Source organism: Quercus lobata, chromosome 3 (assembly GCF_001633185.2).
Source record: "Quercus lobata isolate SW786 chromosome 3, ValleyOak3.0 Primary Assembly, whole genome shotgun sequence".
Lineage (NCBI taxonomy): Eukaryota > Viridiplantae > Streptophyta > Magnoliopsida > Fagales > Fagaceae > Quercus > Quercus lobata.
The window spans coordinates 3556363-3576993 of record NC_044906.1 but is presented as its reverse complement, the minus strand read 5'-3'; the positions used below and the strand labels follow the sequence as shown (position 1 = coordinate 3576993).

The 20631-nt window shown below is 31.1% G+C and overlaps 1 protein-coding gene across 1 annotated transcript; it reads right to left on the bottom strand.

Moving 5' to 3' along the window:
• Nucleotides 1–3635: 3635 nt before the first annotated feature.
• On the bottom strand, nucleotides 3636–6491 carry LOC115981659 (gibberellin receptor GID1C-like). The gene is made up of 2 exons (XM_031103948.1): nucleotides 6036–6491; nucleotides 3636–5202 (listed from the first exon to the last, which is right to left on the bottom strand). Exons 1-2 carry the CDS (start codon nucleotides 6072–6074, stop codon nucleotides 4210–4212), a joined length of 1032 nt encoding a protein of 343 aa, XP_030959808.1. The 5' UTR covers nucleotides 6075–6491; the 3' UTR covers nucleotides 3636–4209.
• Nucleotides 6492–20631: the final 14140 nt, after the last annotated feature.

Sequence of the window (20631 nt, the reverse complement as noted above, 5' to 3'; positions counted from 1 at the left end):
TGCTAAGACTATATAAGCATTTTTCCTTACCATGCAATGAATTCAAAAATATGTCCTCATTTTCCTTACTAATAAAGAAAAGGGGAATACAGCTATGTTGTCAATTCAACTGTCACATTTATGTTTCATCCAATTTTTGTTATGGCATTATTCTAACTTATAAAGGCTCAAATTAATTAGTCATTACCATATGATGTGGCTCAATTTCCTCTTCTCGTTTAACATATTACAAAACTATATGCTCTACCTTCCAGCTGGTTTTTTGTTTTCTTGTTTATTAATTCACAAATGCATTGGTTTCTGTAGGTTAAAATACTAAATAATTAAAACAACTAAAGTATCAAATACCAAAAAATTAATTAATGCAATAAATGCATGACAAGCAATGCAACTTGGACAGAAGGTAGAAATTTGAACACAGCCAGCTAGACCAAAAAAGTAAGGTATATGATATCAGCCCTCAGTCCCAAGCTCTGTTTTCGGCCAGGCAAACCACATATGATATGACCCAATTTTTTTATTTTTTTTCTTTTATGTAAAACATATGACCTAATTGGACTTGGTTCAGCCAATTTCAGTCTCATCTGATAGCTCATAATTTTTATTAGGAAGACAAAACAATGATGAACACTAACATAAAAACAGCTAATATAGAAAGAAACAGATTAGAAGATCTTGGATGCCCAGGAATGTGATTCTAGTAGAGTTCCAATATTTGAGATAATCGTAGTGACAGAGATAGACCTAAAGATCTATTTAGGGACACTTAAGTGTCCATATGATATGGCTTAAATTTTGTGACTTATTTAGCTTATCATTAAAACTTAAAAGTGTAATACATTTTAATAAGTGGCGTTTGAATAAATTGTACCTTACATAAGTAAAACATTAAAGGTATATATTAAATCAAATAAGGTGACTTTAAATGTTTTTTTTTGGTGAATAATTTAATAGTTACAATGAAGATTGCTCTAGATATCTCTGTTGGAAATACTAAAATGTGTCAATTGATCTACAAAACTCTTGACTGACTTTAAAATTAAACAAGTGAATACTTTGTTAATTCTATTAACCTTTAAATATACCTTTTTTAAAAACTAAACATAATATTAATTATAGGTATCGTCCTATTTCATCTGAGGCTTTGGAGTTAGCATCATAAATGTAATGCATTAACTATGAGACGACAATTCATAATTAGTTGAAAATTTCGGCCTCTACATTTTTGTAACAAAGAGTACTTCATTGCTTCTTCTTTTTTTTCTCTTTTTTCTCAGACATTTACCTAAATGTCGTTTCCATTGTTTCTTTTCTTTTTTTGAGAAAAAGTTGAGCAAGTTTCCATTGTTTCTATGGTTGGAAAGTTAACATGAATCACTCGACAATGTGCTTCAAGTAAAAATAAATAAAATGGACCTCACAAGTTCATTAAATAGGGCTGCATGTCTTTGTCAAAAGCTTAGCTGTTTGTTACCATTATACTAATATTCTTTTTATCATTGTGAAAGCAAATCCCAACAGCTTAAAGGGTTAGTTCTCATGTGGCCCCTTAGAAACATCCAAATCCCAACCACCTCTATATTGAGTATTTCTCTTTCAAAGCAAGCCAACTTTTGTATTTATCTAGCATCCCAAGCTCAAAATTACTCATTTAGAACAGGGATTCATTGATTAACAAAGGTTAAATCAATCAGATCAATGGCAAGAATAATATTAGATGAGTTTGCTTCCATTCATTAATCAAATTGTATGGATACCCTTTTGGTTTTGAACTGTTATTCTTTGTGTAGGATTCCTACGTGAACAGCTATTTGAATCAATAAACAAAGCCTTCATTCATTAATCTTTGGTTAAAACACTCAGTTCCTGCTCCATATTTGGACCTAATGAAAGCCACACTCTTAATTATTTTAGACATAAGACATTAGATCTTTTATATCACCCTATATAATAATGCCCTTTAGTCAGTTCTTCAAAATAAAATAAAACCTACAAGCACCTTCCATTTTTCATTTGAGCTGCAAATGAGTCAGGGTCTTTACTAGCAGCTTGAAACCTTAACACAGATTCAGTTTTATTTATGTTTGTTAAGTTAATAAAGAAAGATCAAGTTTAAACTTGTGTGGACTAGTCAATAATCAAGCCAAGATTGAACAAAGCAAAATTAAACTTAATTAGAAGCCCTGTAAGAAAACTTGCAAACAAAGCAAAATATAATTGATGACCCAAATAGGAGAAATATAAATATTAAGTATAAGCAAATTCATTGTCTCATGTGATATGGCTCATTGAATTCGTTTCTAAACTTCAATATTTCTATGAGCAGTCAAACTTATGCTCCTTGATATCAAATATTTCACCTAATCATGCTTCTTTTTAATTTTCTTCATTTTTTGATACTGCTACCAATAAGCACCAATAGTTAGGCCTATGCTTGAAGATTATAATATAAACTATCAGAATCAAAACAAAAACAAAAGAACACCACAAGGCATAGGCCATCATTAACTTGGCCAGGAAATATTCATGGAGGTTGAAAATATGAAGCCACTTTCACATAGTGCATTGATTCAACCAGTATCCTCCCATCCACTATTCTTAATACAAACAGATCTCAGTCTGCTTCCAAGAAATTATGTATCCTTGATAACAGTTGCTCTTGACCAATCACAAGATCTGTTGCCTATACAAAGTTCACACTTGTAGAACTGGACAACACCAATGCTGATTGGAACCCTTTGGAAAGCATAATCAAAATGGTCTCTCTTAAGAGCCAGATATGGCATTGGTCTTAGAATTAACATCCTAGCTGAAACAGGCAGCTAGGATTCTATTCCCATTTCTGTCCTGGCATATGAAACATGAGCCCCCTCTACTTACATCCAATGGTGCCAGCTGCTTATATGAGACCTAGGAGCTGCCAGTACTGGTTTTAACTTTTTAACATTGGATGTCTCACCAATTCCATGCTTCTTTCACTCTCTGGAAATTTAATTCTGTGGTGACCCAAATAAAGAGATTCCCTGCAAATATGAATAGGGTTTTAACTGTGGTTTAGGACAGTGAATTAGTGACAGTACGGTTTTTCTTCTTGTTGAAAACACGAGGCCATGTTTTCATTTCAGCCTTTTTACTACACAACTCTTATCACATATACAATGCACCATCTTATCGCCAGAATGTATCGGGGATTTATATGCTCCATTATCAGTTCCATCAAGTAATCAGCAAAACATCAGCAAATCACCTCATTCATGTAATAATGCTAACGAAAAAGCTCCCAAAACCCTCTGTATAGGTCTAAAATTTTCCTACCACACAGCAAAAGCTTGAATTAAGTAAATTAACTCAACCTAGTCTTACTCTTAGGTCCCCATATCTTGTTCCCCACACAAGCACATTGCTAAAGGATGGACGAGTACATAATTCACGTTTTCATAACATTCGACAAAATATTCAAGGAGCATACATAGGGAAGCTTAAGTCGAGCATTATCAATTTTTATAAAAGCATTCTATTTACAGTTGCCAAGTACACTGTGAAACATGAACACAAACATAGAGAACAACCCAAAAATGATAGGGAAAGGAAAGAATTAAATGACAGAGGAAACAGCAAATAAGCAAACTCTGACAAAGAAGAAATAGTAACAAGCAAACACTTTATATAAACTAGAACATATATATTAACATACAGGATCACAATACCACGGATGTTTTCCCATCCATGTTTATAAGATTAGATATAAATATATATCTATATATAACATTAGCTAGGCACCGATCCCCGATTGATCGGCCACCAAATGTATACCCCTACACTCCTGTCCTCTCCCTTTCATTGCCAGAAGCCAGAATGGGTGATCTTAAATTTGGTGGGTCTGCTAAACTTAGTCAGGTGGCTCCTGCCGCCATGAAAACTTCATCAAACCAATACCATCAAAGTCCAGACAATAGGATTTCCACCACAAAAAAACATTCAGGTCGAGCTACATGCTGAACCATACCTCTGCACCCAACAATCAAGCCCAGCATCCACATACAAAGAAGATAACCAGACCCAAGAAGCAGAATCCTAATACCACGATGAATAAAACGGTAAGTAGTATTACTACACAATCTTATATACTGCACACAACCACTTAAGTACCCCCAACTGGAATGTCAAGCATTTGTTACATATGGCTGCCTGTAGGTAAAGTTAAGTCTATTAACAGTCAGAACACACAAAGTTATTTATCTCATCCATGACAGTATAGAAGTGGTTGTTATTAGGCAACAAGTAAAACCCAATTGTTGCCTGCTCCAGATATAGAAGTTTCACCACTTGGCCAGCCTTCTCAAGCCCCTTAGCATAAGCCAACTGCCAGTCCTGAATAAGGTCCAAGCTAGCCACCACAACAAGGCTCTTTGGGAACTTAATTCCTTCCAGACTTTTACCCTTAGGACCAAATGGGTTACATGCTGGGTGGTCTCTATCTTCCCCTTCAGGGAGATATGCTCTCCAATACCAATCTCGGTCTCGGGTAGTAACAAAGTATTTCCCATCTAATCGCGTCTCAGATTCAGTTCTCTCTAGCCCACCAAACATAGGGTTGAGCAATATATTGCCCAATACTTCAATGTCTGATTCTACTGCCCGTAAAGCAACATGATGGACAATGTTACCACCAGAACTATCTCCGGCCAAGTATATATGAACTTTTGAGTCCTTACTTTGCAGCCATGACCTTGAACTAACCCACTTAAGAGCTGCCCATCCATCATCATAAGCACATGGGTACCTATTTTCAGGTGCACGGCGATAATTCACAGAGACCACAACAGCTTTACAAATGCCCACTAGCCTGCGACATAGAGCATCATATATAGCACTGTTTGCAGAGGAGTGAGCAAAGCTTCCACCATGAAAGAATACTATGACTGGGACAACCTCAGCAGTCACAGGCTTCTCAAGATCAGCAATATTCAACTGAGGTTCTTCGCCATGGGCTAGTCTATAGATCCGGATATAGAGGCCAGTACTCCGGTCTAAAACAACATCAAATGAGAATACGCCATCAACAGGCTTTGCATTGGCCGGAACTTTCCGATCAAGGAATTCTGCTAAGTGCCGGTTAAAGGTGCCATCAGGGCGACGTAGAAGATTGTAAGCTAACTTGAAGTTGGAGATGAGCACCCATGTATTCAAAGGTACAACCATCTATAGAGACCATGAAAAAGAACAAAAAAATGTTAAAAACATCAAAATTTCAGAGTCAAGAGTCACATGAACAACAATAGGATATATCCCCAACTGCAACAAATCCCCCATTAAATACATCAAACTAACTTTTAGCCAAGATTGGCAGTTATTAAACACAATAGATTGAAAAATGAATTGATTTTTGACATCAAAAGGCTAGATTGGCAGCAAAAGAGCACAAAGTTATTTGTCAGAGTATTCTCTTTGTCAGATCAAACGATGTTCTGTAGACCTTAGCTAAAGCAGCAGTCTAACATATAATGAAATTTGAGGAACAAAATCACTACCTCAAAAACCCATAGCTCAGAACCTAATCCAACTAAAAACAAAAACTAAATTGAATTTGAAATCCCATCAAACACAAAAGGAACTGCTCCAAAGCCTAAGCAAAAGTCCATGAAGAAAAATATTCCAACTTTCTACAAACAAAATCATAAACCCATCACCAAGAACCACGGAGATAAACTAGTAATAGTAAAACAAATACAATAAGTCCATAACAAATGCAAATTTAATGTTCAAAGCCACAAAAAATCTGACTTTCAAGAACAAATACCATTTCTTATGTCAAAGACCCACACATAACAGCTCTAAGCCCAACCTAAACTTAGTAAAAACAACATTCAACTTCCCAAGAACAAAAATCAAAGTCCCAGAATCCGATATTCCAACAAACCCAACAGAAAAGCTTCCCATTTTAAGACACATGATCATCAAAACTGTGACTACAACAACACAGATGCAATCAAAACAATCAAAGTGATAATCAAAATATGAATTCAGAAAATTACCTTGGACTCATTGAGGTTAACTTCATTACTCCCAGCCATCAAAACTTGTCCTTTAACTCAAAAACACTACAAAAAGTTTTCAAAACAGCAAAACCACAGAGAAACACCCCAAGTTATAGATCCTTCGAGAGAATCAAAGCAAACCCACTTCACAAAAAGCGTCACATATTTCAAAACACCAAAAGCTAAACAGAAACAAGCAACCAAACCGACCCTTTAATCTTATATCTACTTTTATATATATTATATATATGTCTCTCTCTTTCACTAAGATCACTTGCTTAACCCATTACCTCACAAACAACTATAGCTCCTAATCTCAGTGTTTTTTTCTTTCTTTTATAAGATAATGTTAAATCTCTGGGTGCAATAAAACAGACAGACACAGAGAGAGAGAGACACACACACACACGCACGCAGGGAGAGTGTTGTGTGAGTGTGTGTGTGTGTGTGTATGTGGGGTTGGGGGTGAATGATAAGAATATATGGTGCACGTTAGACAAATGCTAACGTACAACATAGGCGAATGGAGACGAGAGAGAGGACAAAGTGAGTGAGCGGCCGAAAGAAAACTGTGGCGTTGGGACCCACCTATGTAAACTATAATTACTTATTTTTTCTAAGTATAGCTTTTTCCTTTTTTGTTTTTTGGTTTTTTTTCCTTTTTTGAAGCACTAATTAAACTTTTAAAAAAGAAATTACTAAAACTATTTGGTCCAAATTTAATTGTGTCTCTGAAAAAAATAGTTTTTTAAATGAAAATTAATTTCATAATTTTAAATAATAAATTTTTTTAACCTTTGTCCATTGACTCAATTTAATTTCTTCTCTCTTTTTTTTCTAAATATATTTGCACTTTTATTGAGTGTTTTTTATTAAGCCAAAGAAGCTAGTGGAATTAATTTATCTTAATTCTCAAACCTAGTCTTTTATTTACTTATGTAAGATTTTTTTTTAAATCTTAATTTCTTAAGGTATATACTTTAAATAAGTTTTATCAAAAATTAATAATTAATAAAAAAATCTAATAAATTTGGTTTTTATTTTATCAATATTTTTTATATAAATAGAATATTATTTAAAGCAAAAAAAAAATTACAATTCTTACACATAAAATAACATAAAGAAAAATCCTTCCTACTCATAATATTTATATTAAGTGAGCGTTTGGATCAAGTCCACGTTTGGACATTTTGTGTCTCAGCCCCTTTTTTTTTTTTTTTTTTTGGGATCAGCACTTGGTGCATTGTTCATGGGACATAAACAGTGTATCAAGGCATATGAAAAGTGTTTTTAGGGTGAACAGTAACCGAAATTTTTTTTATAGAATATATATATATATATATATATATATCATTCGTCACTAAGAATGAAACAAGGCGAGTGAACAAAAACTTATCTCTATCATATAATCCTCAAGGCAAAGAAATTTGTGCGGAGTAGATTGAGACAGGACAAGTCAAACGAAACACAAAATATTTTATACCATTGACAAAACAAAATAATTCTCAATTAGCCACGTAGCAAGATTAATAAATTTAAAAAACCAAAATAAAGAAAATTATTAAAATTACATTTAAGTCTAGAGATGACAACTGTATTTTGGGCCATGGCTAAAATTATTGTTATTATAATTATTATTATTATTGGTGAGAAAAAAAAAAAAAAAAAAAAAAAAAAAAAAAAAGAATAGGGAACGGAGGGGACAAAACAGGAGATTTCAGTGCGTGCGGCCGACGCCAGGGCACGTGAGGACAAACGGAGTCCGTCAGATGCTTAGGTGAATGACAGTTGTAACCTTGCTTGTGGCTTTATTCTACGGAAATACCGTTTGAAAGGGAGAGCCAGTTTTGTTTGTACCTATTGTTTTTTTTGTAATGTAATTGTGGGACTTGGGGTAACTTGTTTGGTTCTTATTCTTTTGGATTTTGGAATGTCATGAAAGATCCTTATTAAAATTATACCATCATTTTAACTTTTTTTTTTTTTTACCCTTTTAACATAATAGATTGACATTAAGGCCCCTCTATATATTATTGAGGAAAAAGCCATCATATGACACCGTTGTGTTATTATTAATCTAGAGTTTTGGATTAAAAAAAAGAACATCATAAACCTACATAAATCATATATTCAAAACATCATAAACCTATATGTTTTGAATATATGATTTATTAATTGGTTTAAACAAGTCATATAATTATTATTTAAAGGCTTGCATTTTGTGCACATAATGCAATACAATACAAGTACGTGTCCAAGAAAAACTCCCAACAGTATCGCACAAAAACTTGGAATACAAGTAATATTATTAATTAAGTAATGTTATTTAAATTATGAACAGATTTATAGGAACTTTCCTATAAATTAGTTTTGAGAGAAATTTTGTGTGTATGTATGCGTGTGTGTATATATATATATGGACAAAATTTAGTTACAAAATTAGTTGTAACCTAAGGCTACAACCTTACTCGTTATCTTTTTATTAGAGGTAAATTTTGACAAATCTACTACTGGATTACATCTTTTTCATATATCCTTCATGCTTGCGAAATTTCTAGAAAATTAAAGATCAATAGTTATGTCATCAATAAATTGTTTAAATAGCAAGTTTTTGAAATTTAAAATTATGCATAAAATATAATTTATAGTTTATATAGTAAATAATATATGATTGATACAAAATTTAACATGTGTATTAAGAGCGTAAATAACAGGCAATTTAACAGTTAGATTTTCAAAATATATAGTCATGTTTATTTTATTAAGTAATGCCAATTTTGTCACTAAACTTTGTCTAATATGTATATATATGTGTGTGTGTGTGTTTGTTTTTTAAATTTACTTCATGATATAATTTTGTTAACATCAACCAACACAAAGAGAAAATTAAGTTGATCCTAGGTTAATTTTCATCATACAAAAGAGCATGACTTAGGACCAAGGCCATTCAAGTTTATGGTATCTTTGCATGGAATCCTTTCTTTGAATCTCACTTAAAGCCTGACTATTTTTTTACTTTTACAATTACAGGGTTAAATGTGCTAAACATTTCGTCTATATAATGATAAACTTGTTTCAGTTTTAATTCTTAGTAAATTTTAACACAGGTGGTTGTCCATTTAACAACAGCTTTTTGCTTAAATCCATCTGATGTCTCACATTTTACCAAATAAACAAATAACCTACAATTTTTTGAAGACAAACTAACTTAATGCTTTTTTTCTTATATTTAAATAAATAAGATACCGAAAACTGCATGATGTCAAAAATAAATTACATGAAAGGAAAATCTTAGACTCAATCATTTAGTTGATTAGAGCATCCCAGTAAGGTTGCAAGGTTGCTAAATTGACTACAAAGTCAATTTAGCAACCAATTTCCTAAAACTATTTCTATAGCAAAGAAGCTAAACTCAAAAAATAAAAAATAAAAATTTTGAGTTTGAGCTCACTAGCAGCTCACTGTAGTTTAAACTTAAAAAATAAAATAAAATAATGTGAGGTTTTAAAAAAAATAGTATTTTAATGTATTGATGATTGTGATTGTTATTTATTATGTTAGGTATATTATTTTATTGTATTATTTATATTATTTTAGTACGTTAAATGTTAAAATAAAATATTTAATATTAAGTGTATTATAATTAAAATTATATGTTAAAATAAATAAAATAATATTTTAAATGATTAAAAACTATATATTTTAGCAACCTTTAAATTCTCTCTTAGCCTATTGCTGTCGAACTTGAACACTACCCAACAAATAAAGTTGTAAGAAATTTTTTTTTTTTTTAAATGTTTCTTTTCATTGACTTTAATTCAATTATGGGGATCTAATCAAATCCTAAAATAAGCCAAACGCCAAGGACGCTCAGTAAAACTCTGGCAGTACATTTCTGTTATAAGTGAAAGGCCAAAGGCAAAGTGGCGCATCAAGCATCATCACACATGGGAATACGAGTCACTTTGCTTGCCTAATGTTAACATCTTATCAGACAATACAAAAGCATGTAAAATTGTACCCTACTGCTGCTTACTCTCTCATGCTTCTTTCCTTTCCTCTTTTTACCCACAAAGTTCAGATTTCAGTTCCATTAATAGAGGGTGTTCACTGTTCTGTGTCTCTTCCCTTGTCATTTGTCTATCATACCAAGAGCTATGAAGTATAGACAAAGCCAAGCTAGTTATAAGTAGACTTTTATGGGCTAAAATGTCCAAATATGACTGTTTATTAAAATATATATCAATTTATTACTATTTTAAAAATATTTAAGGATTTATCCACCTTTTTAAAACTTGAGTATGCAGTTTTTTGAAAAAATTATTTTCAAAATTGTTGAAAAATTTTTCCATGAAATTCGAGCATCATGAAAAACTCGAGTTTTTCAAACTCAAGTACCAAAAAAGTGGTATATATTTTCGAAACAGCAGTAGATTAATACATATTTTGGTAAACAATGCTATTGTGACATTTTGACTGACTTTTATGGGCAACTTATTCTCAATTCATTAAAAATTAGGCTCTCTCTCTCTCTCTCTCTCTCTCTCAATACAAAAATGTCACCAAAAAAAAATAATTCATAACAATAGAGTTATCAAGTTTTTATTGATTCTTATCTAGAACCCACCACTTATATTATTTTTTTTAGGTAATATTAACAATTTGTCATATATGGTTGTGAAATTTTTTGTTAAAATTGTTGTGCCTATAGATTTTCTTCTCAAAATATGACAAATGATTTTACATGGGCTAATTTTATCTTTAGGCAGGTAGGCTAGTAGCAAGTGTCTTGTATTTGCTAAACATATACTTTTTTTCCCATTGGGCTAAACAAATATATTTTTTTCTTTTATATATATAGTTGGGGTGAGAGATTTAAATTTTGAATGTTTTTACTAAAAAAACCAAAAGGTGCATGTTTGTCTTAATATTAATAAAAACATATTATTTTATTCTAAAAATAAATAAATATCTCACTCGCTTGGTTATTTCAAAAAGAGAAAAATTTAAGTGAATTTTCTAATGATAAGAGCAAATTTTAAGTGAAATTCCTTACAATTTATATATCAGATTGGTTGAATAAATAAGTGAAATTGCCTAGTTATATTGATTAATAAATAATTTGGTTGAATTTAGTTATCTTTACAATAAGATGTGTTGCATTGATTATACAGTCACATTATTGAAGTTAAATAGAAAACTTAAAGTACAGTACTTAACCAACAACTTTTTTAATGAAAACGTTTAGATTTCAAATTCTTCCATTGCCATTGTAACTATCAAACAATCGAAAAGAAATTATACTTGAGCTTTTTCCTCTTAAAATTTTAAAATGATATCAAACATTGCAAGATAAATAATGTTAAAGATACAAACAATTTTACAAAAAAATTTACAAATTGTTGATATGGTAAGTGATTATTAGTAAATGAAAAAGTGATATTAATAGTGTGTCTAAATGAAAACCAATAAGAGATTGACCACATCAACATTTTGTAAAAATATTATAAAATAATTTGTGAAAGTAACATTACTCTTGCATGATTATGTTAAATTGAAAGAAATTAAAGTAAGCATAGGTAAAATTTTCACAACTTTTAAGGTATTAAATTAAAACTTATGGTCCACATAAAATGAAACAAGTGCAATTAAACTTGACAGAAATATATTACAAATTGACATGTAATTAATAACATAAAAGTAATTTTGTATTTATTTATTTATTTATATTGTTAATGTGTTATAAATCGCAATTATAATCACATCAATTTACAATATATATTTTTTATAATATATTGGTAATAGCTTCGACAATTTTAAACTTTAAAGTTGCATTTGAGATATGCTGAGAAAAAGATAGCTTCTTTTACTATATAGTTTTATTGTACTCAATTTTAGCAACAAATTTTCAACCTCAGTCAAATAAACTGTTCCAAACGGAGGGTAAACTTGATGCAAAATGTGTTTTCTAATGGTGACACATGTTTTTGTTGTTTGGATAAGAATGGTGACACATGTTCTCACAAAGGATCCTTCCCATGACAGAGGAGAGGAGCAATACCTGACTTATCGTATGTTATTTGTTTTGGCCACGCGTTTAAAAGAAAACCGTAAATCACGAATTTTGATGTTGGTTTCAAAAGGTGAGAGTGGGAGCCAAAGAAAGAAAATGCCAAAATGAGAGCTTGTACATGTACAGTACTACAGTGTAAGGTACGCGTTAAACTCTTCATTTATGTTTTTTTTTTTTTTGATAAAAGGAAAAACTAAAATTTGATATTTTGCCAACACAAGGTACAAATTCGTACTTCAATAATAGTATCGCAAAGGAAAATTATTGCAGAGAATTGTACAGTCCACGTTTTTTATATATAAATAATAATTTAACAATAATAAGTGCATATTTTTCAAAAATATCTTGCAATCGGGTCATTATTTATTGATAGCTTGAGAGTAAAATAATTTAAATAAATAAATTAGTTTATTTGGAAAAAAAAAAAAAGAAACTTATTTACTATTTATTTTTTTGGTCTAAGTAAAGAAGTTTAGTCAAATGCAAAAGAATGTTATGACTCATTTTCAAAAAATAAACCACTTTTTGTCTCATTTTTTGCAGAGTGGTATTGATTTTCTTTTAGCCCGCGTGATTGAGGAGGAAATCAAATAAATCCTAACTCGTTTCAATATGAAACCAATCAAAGAAAAGACCCCCAAATTGAATGTTATTACAATTTATTTCTTTAAATTTTACTAGCTTGTAAGTCATGCAATACACAAAATTTGTTAAATGTTATTAATATATATATATATATATATATATTTTTTTTTAAAGAGAGAGATGAAGTATGTCGAATTGAAGTAGTTTAGTTAGCTCGTGTCTCTTTTCTGTAAAATTAAATACTTGAGTTGTGTTTTGGCTTTTCGAAGACTTTCTTATTCTATTAGCAACAGTAATGTGTTATGACTTAAAATAGAATAGAAATTTAGTGCATTAGAGACCTTTAACACTCGAAAGAGGTAAGAGAGGGAGAAATATTTTTTGTGTTTCATGGAAAGATAGACAACCTTTGTAGATAAGTGTGAGGTAGGTAAAAAAAATCACTTTAGAGATCAACGAGTTTGAGAGAGAGAATTTGGAGGTTTTTAGGGATTGTGAAGCAAAACTATTGATAATCTTTTCGAATTTTGAATCCAAGAACTCACTTGACTCAAAAAAAAAAAAAACATGGTGTAAAATTCTAAATTGAGAATTTAGATTTTATCTCAGGTTTGACTATATATATAGGCAATCTCCTTAGAAGAGACTAGAGACTACATTCTAAAAGAAGCAAATCACATATTCATCTTGATAATCCCTAATAATGAGGGAATGCTTCAATACATTAGTACAAATTGATAAGCATGTGTAATGTGACTTATAAAGACATTTTGGAGCCACTGAAAAATAGGTCAAAAATAGTTATGAACAATTACATGGCAAAACACTTTCATTCCTAGAAGGAATATTTGGGAAAATAGTGTAATTGACCAAGAAATGGAAAAGGCCTATAACCACATGGAATGGAACTTTTTTCATTCGAATAATGAAATGCTTCAAGCTTCCAAAAGTAAATGGATCTACATTTTCTATGTTGTACTTGTAGTTCTCAATATATTCTTCTTGATTTTTATAAACGAGAGCCCTTTTGTATTCTAGATATGGTATTACAATCACTCGTCTACAATTTACAAACGACCTCTCCATCTTTGAGCAAGTGAACATGGAGAATATGACTTCTATAAAATTTTGCTTGGAAACTGATATGAAATGGTGTGAAAACGACTAGGCCATGTACCCCTGTTTATGGGCTTGACCTAGCCCAACTATTTGCACCAATTAGGAGATGAAAAGAGTAACATTTCACCTCATTACTCATTTAGTGTAGCTTATATATATATATATATATATAAAATAGATCTCTTCCTTATGTCTCTCTCAATAATTCTTCTTATCTAGTGAGGGTTTGTAAGCTACGGATTTCATGTGCCTTGCTCTAGAAGCAAGTATCACCATGAACAATAACTATTTAATTAGGTCATGATGGCATGATTTATAAATACAAGTTCTTAGAGGTATGTATGAATTTATTGTTTTGAAACTTGCAAGTACCTAGCTAGGCGTTTTTAGCTATAATATCTATCTCAAATTGGTATAATTTGGTTTGATTCTTTATATTAAATTATGGTATGTTGAACAAGCTCTCCAATGCCGCAAAAATTATGTAAAATGGAGATTTATACAGTGGCTGAGTGAGATGTAAAGTTGGAAAGGTGAGTCAACACAATAGGGTTTTGCTTAAAACCCTTGCACGTACAATACCCACTTGCAACCTAGAGTGCGTGGGACCTCCGTTTGGTGTAATATTTACACCATTTTGCTCCATAGAATTAAAAAATAATTTTTATAGTTTTTGGTCTCAACGTGTAATATGTGGGGTGCTCCATGGACCTCCTAGTTGGGTCACCCTACTCTGAGAGTTGAGAGAAACCAGTGTTTTGTTTTTATATTCCCTTGAAAATATATAATAAATTTCACTATTATTTTTTTTGGAAAATTACATAAAATTATGGAAATAAAATTGTAAAGCTATTTTCTAATATGCTCCTGTCCAGTGCACAAAAAGGATAAATTTTGCACTTTTCCTGAATTTTTGTCACGCGCTAAGATTTTAAATAATATATATATTTTTTATAAATGATTAAAAATTATGAACAATGATAAGCTTTTGTAAAAAATTGTGGATTGCTGAACAAATATGTTCCTATGCATATGGATTATAAAATTCAGAATTTTAAAGTTTTTTGTTGGCGGTCTATTATTTTTGTTAATTTTGAAAAGTAATTAAAAAAAAAAAAAAACAAGACTTAGGTATAATATTTAGGTACTGTTTTTTAGGAGGATACAAGAGGCTGATTCATTTCCAATTCCAATACCTCCATCCTTCACCTCTCCCTTACGCACGTATCTAGCCCAATATCTGAGATAATTCATGCTAGTCTATTAATCACCACAATTAAAAAGAATAAAATAGTCTCTCTCCTTTTCAATGTGGGATTAAACATTTTCACTAACTTCTCATCTCCCATATTCACTTCCACATCTTTACATTTATGTTGTAACATTTATTCATTTTAATTATTTAATATTAAAATTAATGCTCCAACAGTAACCACATAACTGAATCTTAAAAAAGAGAATCGAAGGTATTGTACCTAAGTTTTATTCAAAAAAAAAATATGGAATATTATTAAAATGTAGAGAGAGAAAAAAAATTAAAAAAATAAAAAGAGAAGCCACATTAATGTGTTCTTACGCAAAGAAAGTATGAAATTCACATTTTTGGTCGCACTCTAATATTTTTTTTAGTAGATTTAGAGACATAAAAAGGTCAATTGGAAAATTTGTGAACTAACTTTAATGTGGTAAAATGGGATAATAAACTATATGCTTCTAGAACATAATTTCATATGCAATAATAAGAACAATGTAATTGAATTATACGGTGCATTTTTATATGAGATTAATTATGCACCTTATTACATGATGTGTGATTATTATTGTGGGGCCCAATAATTTAAGGGCCAGGCCCAGTTGCTCCTGGAAAATCCGAAGGCCCAAGCCGAGGAGAGCTGTGGCCCAAGCTCTACAATACAGAGCACAAAACAATTTTGGGAGGCAGCCAAGGACAGTTCAGTTCTCGGCAGATCCAGAATCCAACCGGAAAAGAGGGGTAAAATTGGTATAGGGCCAAACTGAAAAGGGAATCTAAGAATATCCGGGAAAGCTGCTCTCATTGCCATTTAATGCCCTGCCCCTGATAGAGCCGTATTCTTCAGCTTTATCAACCATCCCCAACAATTCTGGGATGGGACTGATGGGACAAAGGTCAGTCTCGTAAAGGTTGACCCTACACGTGGACGAAGGACAGCGAACACAGGCTAGTATAAAAGAAGAAGCAAGTGAGTCTGGTAGGGGGGGGGGGGGATCTCACCTCCAGACAAAAGGGCTCCATGGGTGGAAACATCCTAATAACACATGCAGATCATAAAAAAGACCCGCCGTCGGGTAACCAGGGAAAACCGCAATGGTCCTCGGGTCAAGTCCGAGGAGCCCAATCCCACAGAATGCGACGCAACAGGGTTTAGATATTCAAACCCAACTCCTCTTTCTACAGGACTTCCTCTAAAATCAGGACCGGAACATCGCCTCATGACCAAACCCAAACTTTTCTAGCCCACTCTCTACAAATCATATTGTGAGGGATCTTTCGTGTGCGAGCCCAACAACATTATTGGGCCGCAAAGGAAGCGTGTCCTTACAATTATTATTATATTATGCACGTGTAATTTGGAATGTATGATGATGGTATGCTAGATATAATTATAACGCATGCTTGGATAATAGCAAATAAATTTTGGTGATACAGTATTACATGATAATTTCGATAAATTTCACTTTCTCACCTTTAAAATATTAAAAAAAACATTAATTTACATATAATACTTGATTAATATGAATATAATGCTAACGAGATTATAAAAAAAATATGAATATAATGCTAATAAGATTATAATAATATAGGATTTAATCTTTGTGTGTGCGTGTGTAAACTGATTTTACTAAGAAAAAAAAGGTGTTACACTAAGGGGGCTGTTTGGATTTTTATTTTTCATTACTCATCACTCCTCACTCAATTTTCGTCACTCATCACTTATCAATTAAAATACCCCATCACTCTACACAAAGTCTATTTGGCACCCAACTTATCATCACCCAATATTTTTCAACTGTTTGTAGGCCCATACCTGTCACTTGGTCAGCTTTTACTTTCTTTTATTTATTTATTTTCCTTCAACTCCCAATACCTAAACTCGCTGAACCATGGCAAGCTTCAACTTTGTGTACTTCCTTTCTATAGTATTCTCTGTGTTCATCTCCACCGAATGTGTCAGCATCACATCCATTGGTCAAAACTGGTTATTATCCTTCACGGGCATTAGATAATCTCCCACCTTCAGCTATAAACACATCATATTTCACTCACATCATCTATGCTTTTCTTGTGCCCAGCAATTTTACCTTTAAGTTCAACATATCAAGTTCAGAAGCTACCTAGTGGAAAAAAAAAAAAAAAAAAAAAAAAAAAAAAAAAAAAGAAAAAACCCACACCCAAATCGACAAGCAACCCACCGATTCAAGACCGAAATTCAAACCGTCCTTCAACACTGAACTTAGACCGATTCAAGTAACCCACTAGTTCAAGCAACCCATCAATTCAAGCAACCCACCGAACTCAGACCAATTCAAGCAACGCACCCCTTCAACCCTATTTCTTGATTTTTTTTTTTTTTTTTTTTTATGAGACTGAGATGAGAAAGGCAAAAAGGAAGAAAGAAAGAAAGAAAGAAAGAAAGAAAGACCGAATGGAAGAACAGAGAAAGAAGAAAGAAAAGTGGAGAAGAAAGAAAAAAAGAAAAAAGGAGAGTAAGTCAAAAGTTGCGGCTAGTGGGTTTCTTGTTGTATGTTTAATTATAAAAATGCTATTGAAAACAGAGTTATGGAAACTGAAAACACCTAAAATGTGTTTTCAGTTTCCATAACTCATCATTCAAAAATAAGAGAATTGAGTAATGGAAATAAAAAATGAGTTATGATGCTAAACACACTTCTCAGCTATGTGACCCACATATTTTGAATTATGAGTGATGAAAACAGAGTTATGAGTTATGGAAATTATAAATCCAAACAGCGCATAAGATGTCATATACAAACCAAACAAAGGATTTGTATGCACTGTTAAGTAAGAATGGCTTTGTTATTCCCATAAATATATATAAAAAGAAAAAAGAAAAAAAAAGAAAAAAGAGAATGGCTTTGCTATCTCTATTGTCTTATATAAAGGTGGTACTGTTTGTGCCACGCAATTGACCGTTTCGAAGAACTCTTTTTATTTATTTATTATTTAGTTTTACACACACATGTATGTGTGTGTATATATATATATATATATATATATATATATATATATATATAGTCAATAATATTGTTCTCTTTTTGTATTTTTGACTATTAGGGTATTATATGCACATCACATTATTATGATAAATCTTGCATTAACAAGGTTAATTTGATATGAATTAAAAAAAATAGAGAAAGATTTTAGCTATTTTTTATTGCAGGCTTACCATTTAGTTAACAATGCTCATGATTTTGATTCAGATATGTAAAATAATTTACTTCCCACCTTGTAAAATTTAATTAATTTTTTTGTTTGAGCTTAGCTTGAACTTGATTTATTGTTAAATACATAAACATAAATAAGCTTTATTTTTTTAATCAAACCCAAATTATTCATAAATAATTTAGCTCATTTAAAACTCTAAGAACCTATTTGGGAACAACTTATTTAGTTGAAACTGAAATTTTTTTACTGAAAATACTATAGATAAAGGTAAAAGTTAACTGAACCGTATAGTGGGAACTATGAATGTACCAAAAAGTGAAGTAAAACCCATGAATAGTAACAAAAATAATATAAAATTGCAAATAAGTTGAAATTTTCAGCTTGTCCCAAACAGACACTAGTTTTTAGTTCTTATGTACAGTTTTTTAAAACCTCACATTTTCCCGCATTTTTCACTTTTTCAAATTTTTTCAAGATACAAATATATTTTAACACATTTTCAAAAAAAAAAAAAAAAAAAAAACTAGATAAGCTATTCCACGGACACTATTGTATATAGCATTTGCTTTTCTTTTTGGTTTGTATTAATGGTTAGTGTAAGGTACCTGTTAACAACAACTTTTTGTCCTTAATAGCAGCTTTGTCTTTTTTTTTTTTTTTTTTATAGCTTTGTGTTATTTTTTTGACAACTTTATAGGTTGTAGGACCAACTTCATAAAAAAAAAAAAAAACAAAATAAAATAGACGTTAGGGCCATTTTTATGTTTTTTTTTATTCTTCTTTTACTTATCTAATTTTTTTTATTAAAAGAGATCCACATCTTGTTAACATTTGCCTTTCTTTTTTGGTTGAAAATATTGGAAATTATTTGGGTCATGAAGCTTAAGAAGCATTTGGCATCTTGTGCGGGTGTCACTGTCGATGAACATCACAATCAAAGGGCTACTTTGGGGGAACTTTACTATTATTATTATTGCAGCCCACAGTGGGCATTGGAAGCATTGGCGTTAGGTCAACAACTAGGAACAGTTTTGGATTCTTGTGCTTTATCCTTCTTCCCCATCACATTTTAGAGAGAGAGGAAAAAAAAGAAAAAAATCACATTCCTCACCAGTCACCAATCCCTTCGTAAGGTCACCTAAAATGTATATGGACCAAAACTTACCACCTCATCTCTTTTCTCTTTTGCTTTAATTTCTTTTGGCTGCTTCTGCACTTGTATCTCTTCCTCTCACCTGCCCCTATCTGCACAAAAACACACGCTCACACACTCTCTCTCTCTATAGTTCTTGAGTCATGGGTTCATTGCATTTGCATGTGTCATTTCCCTGGTCTTGATTCACAAGGGTTCTCATGCATGCATGTAATTTGGCTTATAAAAATGGTGAACATTTTTCTTCGAGTCCAAGGGTCATTCAACAAAAAAATGTTTATTACATGAAAAAAAACCGTTGCAATAACTTGAGTCATTACAATTGTTTATGATAAGTATTGAAATAAAATTTGAGATAATAGGTTTGTGCTACATAAAATTTTGTTACAATAAACTTTAAATATTTTAATAATAATTTTGATGTAATAATTTATTTGTTCTTGCAAAAAAAAATTTTAATGTTTCGAATATCTTATAACAATAAGCTATTATTTCACAAATTTTATTGTAATAGATTGCAAATAATTGACAAAAATAATTTGGGCCAAGTTATTGCAACGATATCTTCATTGTAATAAATAATTGTTTCATATTTTTCATTACATAGATTGTAAAATAATTGATATTTAGTTATTGCAATGATATATATATATATATATATATATATATATATATATATATATATCATTTTGAATTTTTCATTGTAATAGATTGCAAAATAATTAGTATCAATTTATGACAACGATTTCTTCAATTTAAGTTATTGCAAAAAAAAATTTCTTAATGCAATTTTGTATTAAAGCCTTAATTGCATCTGAAAATTATAAGTTATTACAACTAATTATTATTAATGTAATAATTTCCTACTTTTAAGTTACTATTGCAATGACTTTTTATTTGTAGATGTGATATTATGTTTAATATCACTATACTAATTTTGTTGTATTATCATTTAATATAATAGACTTATTTTAGTGTAGTGTGCATAGAATTTCTAAACTAGTTGAGTCTTCAAATTTAAGATTAATTTATTAATTTTGTTTTGAATTATAAATCTGGTTTGAGCTCATCACTAAACTAAACTAAATTATATGTATAAATTTTAGTTTATTTTGTTGTTGTTTGATAGACTCTAGTTTGCTCGCAATCTTCGTGATTGCGTTATTGTTTTTATATATATAATAAACACCATAATTGTAATTGTGTGAGGTGACCA

Excerpts from the sequence above, each read along its gene's own strand:
- LOC115981659 (XM_031103948.1), bottom strand. The coding sequence starts at position 6,074 with ATGGCTGGGAGTAATGAAGTTAACCTCAATGAGTCCAAG. Across the intron at positions 5,203-6,035 it reads TTAACCTCAATGAGTCCAAG|ATGGTTGTACCTTTGAATAC; the intron begins GTAATTTTCTGA and ends TGGTCTCTATAG.